Raw genomic sequence first — 18,028 nt, forward strand, 5'->3', positions numbered from 1 at the left:
AATCTTGCTTTTGATGGCAGTAGGCTGTGGCTCCAGCTCCTGACTTCATGCCCTCCTTTTAGGATTTCTTTCCTCTTGACCTCTGCCACTCTTCCCGGCCTGGGACAGATAAGAGGCACCACCTGGCCTGGGACAGATAAGAGGCACCAAGCTGACCTGTTCATCCTCCCTCAGTTTCCTTTGCAGCCATGCCAAGGAAAAGGGATACTGGGATTCACATCACTATCTCCCCAGCATGTCCCCAGGCCCAAACATCAAATAATGCATGCCACCAAACTGTAGTCCATTTCGTGTATTCCAGCAATGACGGTACATTCACTGTTTTTAGAGTCTAGTCCTAGATCAGAAACTTATGAGGATTCCCTACCTGTTTGAATCCACTGGGTATAATTTTAGTCCCACTCCAAAGTTTCTCCCCTTCCTGCCTCGTGATGGTCTTGAACGAGAAGTAAATTAGTGTTTTCAAAGCTCTTTTACTACAGAAGTTAATATGTTTCTAAGTGGCACAGCACACCTTGTTTTCACTGTTAATAACTAGCCGGTGTGCCTTAAATGGAAGTCACCTTTTCTGTTTTAGAAGAATGGGTGGGGATTTGGTGAGGTAGGGGCTGAGAAAGACAGAGCAGATGAATGAATCAACATAGGAATAGCGAAAGGTCTGATCCTTTGGGAGGAAGGAGAAAAATAACAAAACCCTGATGTACTGTATTGTATCCATTATGTCTGCTGAGAAATTAGGGTCAGGGCCCCGAAACTTTTCACTATCTCTTGGCGTCTGTTTCAGTTCAGGTGGGGTGGCTTTCCCCTGTGATGGGTCATTTCCTTCTCTCCTTTCACATTCCAGGCTACATTAAGATGACAAATTTCACGTATAGGTTCGGGCACAGGCATGAAAACCTAAGCTATTCAGCTGAGTGAGTGCAGATGAGTTGATTTATTGTGAGGGAAAAAAGGGGTGTTTGAAGAGCACAAAAGACTTTTGCGAGCCCAGCTCTGCAAGAAAGCACACGTTAGATGGCCCAGGCCCTACCCGGAACCCCAGACTCCCTGGTCTGAGGCCTCATCAAGCCTATCAAGTATGGAAGAGAAATGTTAAAGTAATTCAGAGACTTCTTTAAAGTACACACACCTCCTCCAGAATGTGTGCATCACAGATGAAACTTTATTTGAGAAATAACCTTATAGTGGTTTGCAGAAATATTTGGGGTGTAATAAGTAGAATAAAGGTCTTGTGTTCTTTTCTATCTGTGAACTCTGCAATAAATACTTCTCCTGCTCTCCCTTTAGGAGGGGGAAGAAAAAATCTTGGACAGCAGAGAGCAAGTCCATCAGATCAAACATGACTGCGTTAAATACTAAAATGTTCAAAGTCCGACTGAGATAGATAAAAGCTTTGATGGAAAGTGGATATTTCCCAGGGACATTACAAGCAATAATCCAGATGTTATGGTGTAATGCAACGAGTGTCCGTGGATAGATCAGGAGCTCCAGCCAAGTCGCGCCTGATACAGTCCTCAGTCTTGCCCTCCCATGCTGTTCCGCCATATGGAACCGATCTCTAGGCCCCCTTAATAACCAGCTTTGGATTCCATTTTCACAGAGCTCATAGAGCTAAGTGGAACTGTTTTATGGACAAGTTAGATAGAAGCCTTTCCAAGATAAACATCCAATTTGAAATTAGGACATACCAAGCTGCAAAATTATTTTAGGGCATATTTCATGGAAGTGCTGCCATTTTTCTTAAGCAATTGCCAGACTGTAGGATGCCCTTTGATCCTTTGTGGACATGACTCCCTTCTTTATAAAAAGGATTTTGAAATAGTTGCAGTGTTTAGGGAGGAATATATCTGTCGGAACTTTGAAGCATGGCCGTGGGACAGGTCATGCTTTAGCTTGTTGGCAAGTCAAACTTTAAGAAGAAAGAAAGCAAAAGGAGGAATTGCAGCAGGATATGTGAATCAAAATCTCATTTTTGTTTTAAAGGTAGAAGTTTTTAGCCCATGTACCTAATAAGCTAGAAAAATGTATTCAGTATATCGATATCTATATAAACATCTATAGATATATGTGCATATATGCAGATACATCTATTTATATATTGTGATGGTGTGTGTTTATGACCAACACAAAAATCACTTAATTTTAACTGTTTCATAAACCTTTATTGAGTGTGTTATATCTGGAATATATTATTTGTATATATAATAACAACAATGATAATGATCATATTCCAGACGGAACATATTCAATAATAAAGGTTTATGAAATAGTTAAAATATTCCTATACATATACTCCCATATATATATATGAAGTAAGAAGGAATTACTCATGTTCACCAGAGAAGAGGATAGTTCTTTCTTTTTAAAATTCTTTCGTCATTTGCCCCTTCTGTTCTATCTCAGCACCTGCAAAACCTATGTGTGTGTGTGTGTGTGTCTGTGTGTTTTGAGAGAAAAGTCACATGGATATTGATATGGTTAGACTTTGTGTCCCCACCCAAATCTCATCTTGAATTGTAATCCCCATAATCCCCACTTGTCAAGGGAAAGACCAGGTGGAAGCAACTGAATTATGGGGGTGGTTTCCCCCAGGCTGTTCTCATGATAGCGAGTTCTCATGAGAGCTGATGGCTTTATAAGGGGATCTTTCCACTTCACTCGGCACTTCTCCTTCCTGCTGCCTTGTGAAGAAGGTGCCTTGCTTCCCCTTCACCTTCCACTGTGATTAAGTTTCCTGAGGCCTCCCCAGCCACGCTGCACTGAGTCAATTAAACCTCTTTCCTTTATAAATTACCCACCAGGCAGTTCTTTATAGCAGTGTGATAATGGACTAATACAGATAGGAAGTTTGGGAATATGTGTTTTCTTGAATGTATTTTGTTTAAGATTGTCCTAAATGATCAAAATACCTAGTGTGGCATTGTTGCATCATTTATTAAGGGTGGTGGAGTGGCCTGGGTTCGATGAGGTAAGCTGGGCTATAATGACTGTGGTACTGACATACCATTTGTTGTGATAAATTGTGACTAACTGGTGTCCAAGCAAATTGGTGTCTAAATGATCTGGAAGATATAGCCAGAGATGACAGGAATGAATATATAGTGTTAGAAATTCATTGCTTGACGATGATGCTCAGCACCATTTACATTCTTCAGCCCATTTATTTCTCCTTCAATAAAGAAGTCTATGCTTGTGTTATTTCACTTATTGAACGGACAACGCAAATGAACTCTGCTAACTAAATGCAGCATGTGGATCATGTGGGGATCCCGACTCAGACAAACTAGCCATAGAAAGGCATGGTTGAGACCACCAGGGAAATGTGAATATGCACTGTGTATTTAATATGCTAGACAACTTATGGTTAACGCCATTGAGTGTGATCATAGCAGGATTGTTATGTAAAAACAAATATGGATTTTGCTTGAAGATATTTCAACCAGAAAAGAATGAAGGCATAGGTAAAATAAGATTTGCCAGACAGTGAATCTGGTAATTAAGTACATGGAGATTTATTATACTCTTCTCCTTACCTTTGTGTATGTTTGAAAATTTACATAGTGGCAATTAAAAAATGAAGTGTGACTACTCTATTTACAACTTATAACAGGACATTTGCCTTTTTCCTCCAAGGTATGTACGAGTGTGAGTAATATAATTTAGCAAAGGAAATAAGAGTTAAGTTATTGAACCCCTCCTGGGTCCCAGGTGCAGTGAGATGTTCTTTATACACCCTCTTCCCTCCCACCCCCACCCCAGGTCTGCAAAGCTCATTTGGCCAGCTAGGCCACTGAAGGCTCTATTTGGAGTAGTGAATCTGACGTGGTATAGGGCTTTTGGTACTACCCCAAGGAATAAAGAGAAGTGGAGACAGATCCAAATGTGAAGGATAAATTCAAAGTCATTATTTCTGAATGCCCAGAGATATTTTGCTTCCTTGCAAAGTAATGCCTTGTTCTTGTATAACATCTCTGTTGCCCAGAATGTCTTTCCTCCTCTCACACTATTAAAATAGCTAAAGGCCCAGTCGAAGGAGTCCCACCAAAGAGTGCATCTGGGTGGGGGTACCGGCTAGTGCCAAGTCAAAGTGTTGCATATACTCATCCTTCACTATATTATTACCACTCCAAAGCTTGAGAAGGAAGTCACATAACTGTGACAGCAGGTTTGCAAAACCAATGAAAAATAACAGTTTTCACCAGGCAGGGAGGAATTTTTTTTTATCATCAAATACTGAAAGTTGGAATTCCTATGATCACCAAAGTCACTCTCAGGAATTAGAAGCAAGTTTACATGTCATCTTTATTTTTTGCTTTAGTCCTCTTTGATACGCAACTTACGGCTCTCTGAGTCCTTGAAAAAGAACCAACTCTGGAATGGGATTATAAGTATAACTTTGTTGGAAGGGAAGAATGTCTCAGGAGGAAGCATGACAGAGATGTTTGTCCAGTTAAAACTGGGAGATCAGAGGTATAAAAGTAAGGTAAGTTCTATCTTTTCTATAAGGAGAAAAGTATCTTTAAAATAAAAAAAAATTAAAAATCGTTTCCCACTTTAAATTTTACAAAAGTAGAAGTAATTTATGTTTAGCCCTCCTAACTATATTAAGGGGCAGAAAACAAAATTAATTGTATAGATGCATTCAATTAATGTGGGTATTGTTTTAATTGCTTAGTATAGTTAATTTAGTAACTCAGAGCTAGAGAAACCTTATTAAATCATAGATTTGAATGTGTGACTTATTTTCAATTTGAAAATAGGCAAACTATGTTTCATAGAATGCAGGGAAAGGGTAAGTAAAAGTTTTCAAAATGCTACAAAAATAGAATAGCATAATATGTGATATTTGGGTTAAAATATGTGAGATAATTAAAAGTATTTGCTTTCTCTTGCTTGCTAGTCTTCACACCAAAAATAGTATCTAGTGCTGCTGTTTTTTGCTGGGATTAAAAATAATAAACTATCAAAAGTATGAAAAGTGATTTGTTTTAAACAAACATAATGGCATTTTAACTGTCTTTAAAAATAATTCATCTTATTCTGCTGATCCAAATTCCATTTAATTTTTAATCTTAGTAATTTGGTGTGGATTTTATTTCAAAAACTATAGTCCCTAAACCATGATAATTAATTAGTTTTACATAACTGTCAGACAGGAATATTTCCTATGTTTTATGGATTGAAGGAGCTCTGGGGTACTTGAAAGTTAAATCACTTGCCAAAAGCCACACAGGAAAAAAAATCAGTGGAAGATTTTGAAAATATAACTGAGGATATTTCTAGCATCGAGGATGCAGCAGATACAGACAAGTTGGAAAATGATTTAGGGAGGCAAGAGGTTGTGCATACTGCACAATTTTCAGTACAGAATCAAATATTAGATGTCATTTACTCTAGCACAAAGTAGGGAATTGAAGCTCATGTTGAAGAATAGTTTATAAAAAATGTGAAAATTGAGGGCTTGTTAAGACAGAAGTATGCAGATAATTATTTTAAGCAGGTAATTTCAGGCTTTGCCTCACAGTGAGGGTATCCAGGATAACCATATCTCTCTACTAAGATTCCTTTAGCTTGCCAGGGTCAGGCTAAGGATTTATGGAAAAATTATTCCTCACTAAGCACACTTAGCCCTTTGGACTAAGGTGAAGTGTAGAATTAGTTCAGTATCTGCTACATTCACCCTTGGGGAATACTGCATTTAATTTGTGGTCTAACAGGGTTTTTCTTGTATTTTTTTTTTCTCCCTGGTTTCTAAATTCTGTGATGCAATATGTTAAGCCTGATGTGAAAAACAGCTGAAATGATTTTACATGACATTGGCTACAGCCGAGGTCTGAGTTCTGTATGTTTTTCTGATGCAAGAATAGTTGGTATGGGGATTTAATACCTGACACTGCACCCCTAGAGCCTAATACTCTGGGACCAACATTCTTGCTCACTTTGTATTCACGTATTTAATCTCTATATAAAGGAAACAAAAATGAAAATCCTGCCAATGAACCAAACGTAGAAGCAGTTTGAATCACTTTTGAAGAACACAGAAACACTTGTGGAGTTTTCAAGTCACTCTCGTTAATTTTTAGGTTTGGCTGCAGTGGAATTTCCTAGTCTTTCTCCAATCCTAGTAACTGGATTCACTAACTTTGGATTTAAAAATAGGTGGCAATATACAAATCATGGGTTTCTCATTTAATGCAGCTGACAGATGTTAATTAAGACCCTAAACTGTTAATTTATATAGTTGGTAAGCTAGCATTGAATGGATATGCCAACAAAACTGTTATTTGCATTCAGTTAAGCAATTAGTGTGATGTCCTATAAGAGAGACAATTGTAAGATGTCTGTTGATATATGTCCACTGTGTATGTGTGTGTATATATAATTTATGGTTTCTTGTGAGGTAACAGTATTCTTTGTAACTTAGTGGATAAATTATTGGATCTGGGGGGCAGCTAAGATACTAGTAGTGTTTTGCCAGTTCTTGAACCCACCAAGTCCCTTTCATTCTAAAAAAGGAAGTTTACCTTTATAAGGGGTGATGTCCGTCATCTTGACCCCCTGCAGTTTAATGATGAAATTAATGTGTAGCTTCTGTAGCAATGAATGACATTTTAAGAAAATAAATATTATAACTGCATGTTTTCTAGACACTGTGTAAGAGTGCAAATCCGCAGTGGCAGGAACAGTTTGACTTTCACTACTTCTCTGACAGGATGGGCATTTTGGACATTGAAGTGTGGGGAAAGGACAACAAAAAGCATGAGGAACGTCTGGGCACGTGAGTCCCCTCTGCTTTCCAGTGGTGGGAGCATGTTTCTGCATGGGGCTGGTTCTGAGAGGTGATCTTTATCTGTTAGGGCTGAGGGCACTACCTTGCATCCCCCACCCCAGAGTGCCATCAGTGAGCTGGATGGCCAATCCTAACTGGGGGAAAGTTTGCTTTTCATTTTTGTTTGTTTAATTGGGAAATGTCATTCAGTATTGATTAAAATAGTGTGTGTAAGGAATTATCTAAATAAAGTTAAGCTGCCATCTCAGACCATTCAAAACATTTTATATAAATTTCCAATATACCCTATAATTTTGGTTTTGCTACCTAGTGAAACGTTATATAATTTAGTAAAGGTCTAAGGCTAGGTGTTCCCATGATGGAAACATTTCACTGTCCTTGATGTACTTTATAGCACACCAAGGAATGGAGTTTGAGGCCAAATCTATTTTATTTTATTTCTTTACTTTTGGACCCTCTCAACTGAGACACTCACATGTGTAATGAACAATAATATCAATATTATTGCTTCTTCCTAGGGTCGTAGTGAAAAATACAATGAAATGAGGCAGCATAGGTGCTGTAACCCACATACAGTAAGCAAAAAGGAGATGCTGGCAGAATCACAGATCATCTCTGAGCTTCAGAAAAGCCATTTGAGTTACTGGTGTCAGGCTCATTCTATAGATGATGAAATGGAGCTTCAGAAGTTTACACATTCGCTTTGGACTTAGTCATGAGCTCAAGAGTCAGGATTTTGTGTTTTCAGAGACCAAGTAGTTTTCTCCATCAAATCACTTGCCTTGTGTTCATTCTGTATACATATTATTTGTATGCAGATCTTAAATTTAGAACACAGATGTTGAAAGGGATCCCAAACACTATGGGGTGTCTTTTTTGAAGCTGGATCTTGGGTTCAGGGAGATGCCTTAAGGTCACCCCTTGAGGAATGGGAGGGCCTCCTTGCACCTCTCCTCTGTGGCCAGAGCATCTCAGCTTTTGCCTGTGCTCTATATTGGGATTCCATTTGAAGAAAGGGTTTTGTTGCTGAAAACTAAAGATTAAAAACCACTTATCTAGTAAAAAAACCCTTCATTTTACAGACAAGGAAATGCGGAGGCCCAAGGAGGTGAAATTTTTTTTCATCAGTAAGGTGTTTAGAGGCATAAACAGGTTGAGACCCAGCTAACCCAATACCTGTGCAGAGCTTTTTCTCAGTAAAATGCTTAGCACAGTGTTTGACTGCTTGTTGTCATTGCCTCATCCCACCTCAGAATCCTGAGATAGATGCGTGAGGAGTTCAGTACCTATGGAATGTTGCTCCGGTGTCTCTCAATATGGGTACCCTGTTGCATGGGACTGTCTGGCATGTTGCAGGATGTTTAGCAAACCTGGTTCTCACCTACCTGATACCAGTAACTTTCCTTGATTATTGTGTGGAAAACACACAAGCATATGTATGCACACACATGCACACACAGCATCCCTTTGTTTCATCACACGTGTCCAAACACCCCTAGGGGACCAGCACTGTCCCACTTAAGACCTCTCACCTCACCCTCCACATCTCTGGTTGAATTACTTTGCACCATCTGCACATCCCCAATTCTATGCTTGTCTGTTGGATTGCAATCATTTCTTCTCTAGCCATCTCTCAGCCAGGTTTGCATTTAGGAGAAAACCCACTTCCTGTGGTCCTGTGGTCCTGTGGCCCAGTCTTCTACAGACATGGCCTGTCGGATGACTTCTGTGACCTTGTCTCTCACTTCTCCACCTACACAGGGTAACTGAGATAGCTCAGGCTCAGGTACTTCTCAGTGTCTCTGACGTTGTCACTGCTGTGATATACCAGGACCCTGCCAATACGGATGGTAGTAGGATTTGAAATTTTGTGCTAGCCTAAAGAGCAAAGATCAATTACACAAATTCAGAGAACTCTGTGTCGCAAAGTGTTATCCAAACAGTGGGAACAGGGGCCTCCTGTGATGAATGGCCAGCGTGTTGTTTTAGTAGGTGCAAAGAATAATGCCCCTGCATTTCACAAGTCATTGTGCTGTCATGCTTCCTTCACATAATAGGAAACGCTTTTCCAAATGAGTGTTGGGTTGCTTCACAGAGACAAAAAAAGTAATTTAAGATGTCTCTTGTAATCCATGTTTTGTCATTTGGGTGTTCATTTATTATTTTAGCTATTTCCTGTTTATAACCGAGACATATACCTGTTTCGGTGGTCATTTTGTTCTTCCTCTTTATGAAATTTAAAGAATTTTTTTTTTTGGTATCCTTTTCCTTTTTCCTCTCCTGTAGTACAAAAGATAACAAAAGTATCTCTTGGGAGCTGGTGCTACTGCTTTACCCTGCCTCGAGCTTGCAGGTGGGGGAAATCTACGATAAAATATTGACTGCTTCTCAGACTGAAAGATTGTGCTAGCATATGTACATCACTGACATGCTACTTATGGTTCCTTCTTCCTGGCTATTGTTTAAATAGTTCAAGTTTTTTGTTTTTTTTTAACACATTTTCTTTTCTTTGTGATCTTCATTCTAAGGCCTAGCTATTTTCCAACTGTTGGGAAAAACCTTTTTGCATCAGGAGGCTCTCTGCTGGTGCAAATGTAACGTAACTCTCCTCTCCAAAGCCTGTCTCATGCTTTGTTTTTGGATAAAACCTTGATATTCATAATTGAACATTACAGTTACAAATCTAGATGGACTCTTTGGGGAAATTCTCATCAGGGAAGCTGTGTAGGCAGTTCAGTGGGAGGGAAGGAACATCAGCTCTGGGGTCACACATCCTGAGCTTGCTGATAATCACACTGTATGCTAACTGTGGGACTTGGACAGTGGATTCCCTGTGGAGTCTGACTCTGTATCTGTATAATGGGCTCACTGGCCAACTGGCAGGGTCCTCATGGCTAAGAGTAACAACATCTCCTTGACACTGTTTATTCCCTTGCGCACTCCGATGGTAGGTATTACTTATTATTAATTTTGAGATTTTTCTGCATGTAAACTGTAGGTACTCACACTTTGGCAACTCAAATTATGCAATTTAAGAAAATAAGATATGACTAGTAAAATTCAATGTATTTTTTTCCTCCAAAACAGCATAGAATTTTTTGATTTTTTTGGTAAAAGTGAGCAGTGACCATTGTCAAGGACATGGTAGGAGGGACATCCATTGATGGAACGGTTGGGCAGTGTAGGTCAGCCTGAACAATACTGAAGTTTTATAACCATGTATGATAAGGCTGGGGTAGTGGTTGCTTATTTGTAGAGAAATCACATTGGCAGTGGTAGGTTGTTAGCTTGGTGATGGTTAAAACACGGACCTGCCCAGTAGGCCCCTCCTCCAGGCTCTCCTGAGTCATGTGGAACTTGCTGACTTCCCCTTTTTCCATAGTCCACCTACCTGCAGATTCCCCCTGAGCCACAAGTAACTCCTAAAAACACTGGGGTTGGTGAGATGAAGGTGCTCGGGTAAGATCAGTCATCCCCTGAAACTGTGTTGCCTACCGACTTTCAGTGTTTGTTCGTGGGCAAAACAAGCAAAAAAGCATCTGATCTTAGATAGGAACAGTGAGCTTTTAGGGAAGAGTAAGACATAAAGCTAAGTTTAACTGGCTCCAACTTGTAAACAAAATGTCAAGAGTATGAATATAGAGTAATATAGATTATTCCATTTGGAGCCATTTCGAAGTAATCATACCAATTTCTTAAAGTATATTTTATATTTCAAGGGGATTCTACAGATTAACTCATTATAGAATTTTCTAGACTTAATTTAGTTTGGAAAGATTGAGAATGGAAACCCACAAGCCCATTTGGACTAGCCCGCCTCAGAGTCCCTCCTCAGTCCCAGATGGTGCTGTATAAAGCGGCTCTGATGTTCTACCAGTTTATTAGCGGCTCTGAGGCAGTGAAAAATCTGGGCTGGAGTATTTCTCTGGACAAATTGCACCCCATGTCGTTGATCTGCTTTTACAGCCAGGCTTGACACATTCACTATTTTCCTCCTGTTCCCTGGCTTCCTTAGCCTCTGAGATTTATAGCTTTTAAAACTCTAGCACTCTTTTCTGCCCCTTGCCTTTAAGTTAAAAGCTGACCAGTCTGTAATATAAAACATAGAATTATGGTAATGAATAAGAGGTTAAAAGCTATCATGGCAAGTAAAACTTGAGCAGGTTTGTCTGACTGATATGGTAAAATTATGTGTTGAATTAAAACATTAAAATGCTGTGGGATTAATGGAGAAAGACAAGAATGGGAGGTCAGAAACAATGCTAAATCAGCACATTAATTGCCTGTGGGCTAGAGAGGGTGGCTTTAATATATGCCTTTTGCAGGAAAGGGAAAAAAAAGTAATTTAGTCTGTTTTCTTCAGGTGAGTAGAACAACGGCATTTTAAATCTAAGAGGCACCTAGTAAATACATTTATTTCAATTCCTTTCCTACATAGGGGAAGAAACAGAGGCTGCAAAAGATTTAGTTAGTTCAAGAAAAAACACTATAATTTGGAGTTTTTGACTATGAGTTTTGTTACGGCGCTGACAGTCATTGTTTTGTGCATTCAATGTATTCAAATCTAGAGCACATTGTATGTTGGGCAGAAGGCACAGTACTTGAGGATTCAGTGGACAGTGATACAGAAAAGGCTGCTGTCCTTGGGCACTGATGAGTCTTGGGCTACTACAAGTAAGCAGGCAGTGGCAGTAGGTGGAATGAGGACTGCAGGTCCTGGCACCATGGATACCAATTTGGGCTTAGAATGGAAGAGGAGGCTTCCTTGAAGAACAGCGGTCTAAGCTGAGACTTGTAGGAATAGTGGTAATTAACAAGCAGACAGGAAGAAGAGCTTTCCAGGAAGACAGCAAAACATAGGCAAAGGTCTGGAGAGGAGAGAGAGCACATTCCCTCCGAGAACCTTGATGGAGTGGAAAAATCAGTGGTGTCACATGATAAGACTAGAGACGAGGGCAGGGATGAAGGCACAAAGCCACTGGATTCCATGTCTTGCAGATGAGCAATGGGAGTTCCTTCCTAGATACCAACACAGCAGTGACTTGGCTATTTTGATTTCCATCGTGTAAATCTTGTTGTTGCAGTGGAGCTCCTATTGATTACATTTTTAAAAAGCTGATGTTGGAATAAAAATTTCCTGGTCACCTAAGGGCTCGGTGTGTTGCACCTTCTGAATGACTGTCCAAAGACATTTAGTCCCCTTGGGTGTGAAGTCATATGTGATGCCACCAGAACAGACCTAATTGGTTCATGCTCATTAAATGAATTCCTTATATAGATGCCCTGAGTGTGTGTTTTCCATATTGTTTCTATCAGACAGAAGAGAGCAATTTTCATAGGTTTTATTGCTTTATCCATTTTTATTAATTTGGATATTTTGACCAGTGTTTCTTGAGCTGTTGTGAGTTAAAAAAAATTTACATTAAAAAAAAAAGATGTGTAATTCACCACCACTAAATTGCAAGTATTTCTGTAGTTCAGGGGTCAGCAAACCAGGGCTTGTAGGTGAAATCCATATGGCTGCCCGTTTTTGTAAATAAAGGTTTTTTTTGGGGAAAAAAACCTTCATTTGTTTACATTGTCTGTTACTGCTTTTATGGTACAACGGCTGATTTTAGTAGTTGCTACAGAAAACTTACGGCCCACAAACCAAAAATATTTAATTATTAGCCCCTCACACCTGCCCATAACAGGGAAAGGCTAATCCTGTACCCTACCAATAAGACGTAGCCAAAGAGAGGACAGAAAAGAGCAAGATTTTACTGGTCTTCAGCAGTGAGTAGAAAGACATAAGAGCACAACCAAATTATTTAGTATTTTTGCAGAGAAGAATCCATCACACTAATGAAAAAGAAGTCTAGATTCTTCTTTTGAGATTTTTCGTATTGCAGATGTCTTTGATTAATGTATTATAGAATGTTTACGTCTTAAAGACTTTAGATTTTAGTCCATTTGTCTTTGAACCTAAGAAAAAAACACAAAAATCCATTTTGGTCATTTGATATTTCTCTTTTGGGAGGTTGGATGAGTATTATGGTTAACAGTATTTGCAATTTGAGGGAAAAAGTCTTTTTTGTTAAAAAAAAATTCTGCCGCTTTTCTGATAATGCAGTAACCTCTTACTAGGTTGGGGTTAATGAAAATAATTCTCCCAGTCTCTGGCTAATGTCCAGAGCTTCTGGTTCTCCTTCAAACTTTATGACAAAACTGGAGCAGTGTGAGCTGGAGTTGAAATAGGTTAAATATGAGGCCTGAAGAAGGTTTTGTATGAAATACGTTTTTTCTGTCTCCCGTCTTTCCTCCTTCTTCCAGAATGTGGAAATAAATGGGGACACCAGGTGGGTAGAAGAGTTACAGAATGTTTATAAAAGGTCATCATTAAAGGGGGGCTACTATGGTAGCTTTAAATTAATTCCTAACATACTGGTTCGTGTGGTGGGTCAGGACCTCTAAGAGGCTGGGTCATAACCCATGTCCAGAAAGACTAAGTTTTAATTTTGATTGACATGATGCTAATATCATGATGCTAATATGTCAGTTTAACTTGTTCCTTCTAGTCACTGAGAAAGTACAAGTAAATATTTGGCTGGATTCCCTCGTTAGTTATCAAAGACTGTAAAATCCATTAAGCTGATGCCTAAATCTTCAACCTGTTGCTCATAGGACTCTAATATCTAAACTACAAATGGCTGTTTTTCATGAAAGTATTCATTCTAGTGAAGGGACTAATGTTTTTGTAATAATGTAAGTGTAAAACATTCACAGTGGACAGCAATGTGTGAAAAGCTTGTGAAAATGTGTAATTTTGAGAAGAAACCCAATATTTACTTTGCATTTCATCTGGTATGTGGTTCAGCTTTTACTTAAAATTGACAAACTGCTCTGTTGCAATAAGTTGAGCACTTAAACAGTCGCTAGGAAAATTTTCACAGTTATTCGAATTATGGTAATACTGCTCACAGCGTTATTAGATTACTCTAGAATTAATATCAGGTTCATTTTGAATTATCCAAGAAAAATTTTATTAGAGCTTACTTATATATTATTTTTGACCCTCAAACATTATTAGCTGTCAGAGCACTTGTATCTAAATAAATTTTGGCTGCTCAAAGAACCAACAAAACCACCATCCCAAAGGCAAACTTTTAAAGGACAAAAATAAATTGCCATTATTAATGGTATTAAAAAGAATGTGCCATCAATAGGCTATTGTTAATTTGTTACAGTGTGACTAGCAGAGAAAATTTCTAGAAATTTGGATTATTTACTTTTCCATAAGAAAGAGCTTTATTAAATGAAAGTGTATATAACAGTGTAAAATAATGCTTAGCAAAGTATTCCGAAGTAGAAATATTACTGCAATATTGGTTAAGAATTTGTGGAGACCTACTTTTCTAGAAATAAATGGTTTAAGGCAATAGACATTTCTTTCTTTCCAAGCAAATTTGATTTCCCACTTACATCACGCTTATGAAATAAAAATATTTATTAACCTATTTTTTTTGTAGATAGTAATGCAGTTTAACTTTAAAAGTTTCCCTATTGATACAGAAAAATTGTTTTGATTCAAATCAGAGGATTATTTAAAAATACATTTTTTTGTAATTTGTCTCCCATAGAAATATTTGATGAATTTATTACATGCAAAAGCTCTAATGACCACTCCCTCCTGTAACTGGGGTCACTTTGATAAATAGGAAATAAATGCCCACTTAAGTTAATTATATGGACACATATTGGTATGTAAAATATTTTAAAATCTTGTAATAAAGTCTAGTAGAGTCTTTTAATGTCATATTTATTTGGAAAAGTGATTGCTAGCTTTCTCTCAAATTTCTTAAAGTAGAAGTTTTCATCCACATAGCCATGTGGCTCAAAATTGCCATTGCTTTATATAGTATGTAAGTTAACCTATTTGTAATTAACTGCAAATGTACAAAGTCCATTGACAGCTTAGGGTAAGAATCTATCCTTATTGTTCATTCTGGGGAGCAGTGCTTCCATCCTTTTCTGAAGTCTTGAATATTCATCTTATTCTATAATTATGGAGGGTAAAGGAGAATGTAAAAAAAAATGATGTCTGGGAATACCGTGCCCCACTTTACTCAACCCCACCTACTTCACCCACCTGCATACATAAACAGAGCAGGTGTGGTCCAGGCAAACCCAGAGTTGTCAGTGTTAAGGCAAAGAAATGGCTTAGCACCTCAGTCCCCCTTTTTGGTGTTTGCTTCTGTATTTAAATGTGTTTGAGGTTTTCAGCATCCCCAGAACATTGGCTGTTAAGAGGCGGAAAACATGCAATTTATAGCAGATGGGTACAGCCTTTCCTGGCAGTGCTGCTGAAATGGGATCAATCAACAGCACTTCATGCTCCATTTGTCCAAAAGAAACCCACCTGGGGAAATCCTGTGGCACTGTGCCTATTAGGAAAACACCTTAACGTGTTTTTTAAAATAAAAATTTGCCACTTGGCATTAATCAGGAAGAAAACGGTTTCTCCATTAACGCTCTCCCACTTGCCTTTCTCTTATCTTTTTTTTTTTCCTTCATATTTTGAACCATGATCCTTTATTCTCTTTACTCATAAAAGGCACAGCCCAGGGAAGCCATACAGCATGCTCACTCATAAGGCTTAAACTTTCAAACTTTTTTCTCCCTAATTTTTGATCTTATCTTCCTACAGACCTTATTTGGCAAAGATCCATTCCTCTCTTTTCATTTTCCATCTGCCGATGCCGCCTTCTTTTTGATTTTCTGGACCTCTTCCTCTCCTTAATTTTAGAGTGTGTTAGGCTGGGAGTGAGCATTATGAATTAGGGCAACCTTCGCTGCTCAATAAATGTTAAGACCAGACAGAATGAGTTTTGGGGGATGATGAAATCAAAGCCAGGTGCTTTGGAGGTACTGCAGTGGCCTTGAATTAATCACTTTTCTCTCTCTCGATTCCTGAAACTTTTCTAGGTGTAAAGTGGATATCTCGGCACTCCCTCTGAAGCAAGCCAACTGCCTGGAGCTGCCACTGGACAGCTGTCTGGGGGCTCTCCTTATGTTGGTCACACTTACACCCTGTGCGGGGGTCTCCGTCTCTGATCTATGTGTCTGCCCCTTAGCAGACCCCAGCGAAAGAAAGCAGATTACCCAGCGATATGTGAGTGTTTTGCCTTATTGTACACTCCCCCTCCTCCCACCTTCTCTTTTAAAACAAAGTCTTTATTGAAACAAAGTCTCTGAATTGAAAAACTACATCAAAAGAGATCTTTGTCCCAAGTTTCATTGTACATCATAAAACAAGACATCAGACTTAGGGGTTAATGCATTAGTGAAAAGGTGACAGTAGAATTAAGAGTTGGTTTTGCTATTTTAAAAGGCAAAAAGATATTCTGAATTTTTAGCGTTTAGCAAGTCTTTGGGGGAATGTTGAAATCCCCAGGGAAGCAGACTCCTGCTTAGGCTGTGTGTGTGTGTAAATAGGACTTTAATATGAGTTCACAAATAACTTTACGAGCCATTAATGTTTGCAATGTTATGGATACCTTTGCAGAACTTCTTAGGATCAAGTAAGAAACTGCTCATGCCTTGTAAAGCAATAACACTAGCTGGAGATGAAGGACTGCTGTTCTGAACTACTCTGGATGATAAGAGCAGTGTGTGATTTCTCCCTAAGTAGTTGCAATGTGCTTAACAGTCCACTCAGCATTTTTAAATGAAATGGCTGTGTCCTCTTCATTTATTTTTTGTACTCTGGCTTTCTAGGTGCCTTTATTTGCATTCTGCTTTTATCCTATCTTCTTTATAAATCAATATGTTTATTTTAGTGCCACACAGGGAAGGCATGTTTTAGAAAAGTGGCATGAAAATGAAGCAAAGATGAATCCTTATTCAATGGCACTATCATTCTCAGCATAAACTTTAGTGTCTCCAGGATCCTTCACTGTGTAGATGTATTGATTAATTGAATAATTCTTTATCTTCGGGAGTACAAGACCTAGCCACATAGCTCATTGTCAGTGCAGATTGCTCATGTGAGGCTGGCATACTGTGAAGAAGGTTTGACACAACTATTAACATTCTCTCTGATTAGGTAAGCAAATGAAAATTTAATGGTGAAGAATGAAACTTTTCCTCAAGCTTTCCAATGGATAAGTTGACAAATTTACCAAATCCATGAGGAGTTTTGTGTGTTTATAAAGTAACATTAGATACCATCATAATGCCTGCTTTGAATAATACTTTAGGATTTGAGGAGTAGTAATCAAAAAGAGGTTTGAAGAGGCTATGATCAAAATAGAAATACTGAGTGCTTCTTCAGCTAGCAAGCTAGCCAGCACATATAGAGTACAAGTTACAGGCCCCTGGATTTGTTTTTTAAGTTGTAAGGACAGATCATCTTTAAAGGCATTTCCACTTCTGAATTGTAAAAGCACTTCATTTCAATTGCATTCTCTTAGTTTAAAAACTAATTGTTTTGTTTGTTTAGGTTGAAAATATAGAAGAGAAACAACTTTCAAATGTTTTTAGGAATGATGCATATTAAGTTAGGCAAACTATTATTAAGCTTGTGTTATTCTACCTGAAATGCCTAAATAACAAGTATTTTAATAGCCTTTCTTAAATCCTTGCGGTCTGTTTATCACAGGTTTTTAGCTATCTAATCATGACAGAAATAGCATATCCAAAGGTTTTGAGGCAGTATCTTCTTCAGTAGGTGTGTTCTGGAGGCAGGAGAAGAGAGTTTATCTGCTGGCCTCTTTCATGCACAATTTCTGAAGGATTCCATGTATATAAACATCCAAATATTGCTGTATGTGCTTAAGAATGAGCAGTAGATGTATTCAGACTTCGGCTCGTACAAACTCAAGGCCAAAGTAAATATGAATCTAGGGTGATACTAGATGCTTAATCTCTAATTCAATGAGCTAGCTAAAACAGACCAGAAAATTCACTGTTTCTGCCCCAGCTCTCTTTAGAGTGGTAATAAGTATCTGTGATGGGTCCAAGTTTAGTCCTCTGGAATCCATAAAGTTTGTACTAACTAGGTCAGAATAATGTTGTGTTTCAGAGTGATTTAAAAGTTGCATTAATGAGAAAGAAGTGGGGAAAAAGTGTCAATGTGGTTCTACCCACACGTTTTCCCGGTGGGGTATCCATGCTATCACCAGGGGGCGATGTTAAAAGTAGATTATGTGTGCTTCTAATTGGTTTATTTTAAAGCTGTAGTTAATTAATTCTCAATCA

At 38.4% G+C, this 18,028-nt stretch overlaps 1 protein-coding gene across 3 annotated transcripts in view; it reads left to right on the forward strand.

Annotated features, from left to right (window-relative positions):
- Positions 1-18,028, forward strand: part of MCTP2 (multiple C2 and transmembrane domain containing 2) — a 254,972-nt gene that overhangs the window by 121,228 nt on the left and 115,716 nt on the right. For 2 of the 3 annotated variants that reach the window (XR_008513796.2, XM_002825867.6), the window contains exons 9-11: positions 4,319-4,483; positions 6,648-6,778; positions 15,755-15,941. Coding sequence is in view for 2 of the 3 variants with exons in the window: in XM_002825867.6 (XP_002825913.1) it covers positions 4,319-4,483; positions 6,648-6,778; positions 15,755-15,941 (483 nt within the window). In the remaining variant the exon portion in view is untranslated. The remainder of the gene's footprint in view (positions 1-4,318; positions 4,484-6,647; positions 6,779-15,754; positions 15,942-18,028) is intronic. The other variant, XM_054531911.2, reaches the window with a different exon arrangement.

Source organism: Pongo abelii, chromosome 16 (assembly GCF_028885655.2).
Source record: "Pongo abelii isolate AG06213 chromosome 16, NHGRI_mPonAbe1-v2.0_pri, whole genome shotgun sequence".
Classification (NCBI taxonomy): domain Eukaryota; kingdom Metazoa; phylum Chordata; class Mammalia; order Primates; family Hominidae; genus Pongo; species Pongo abelii.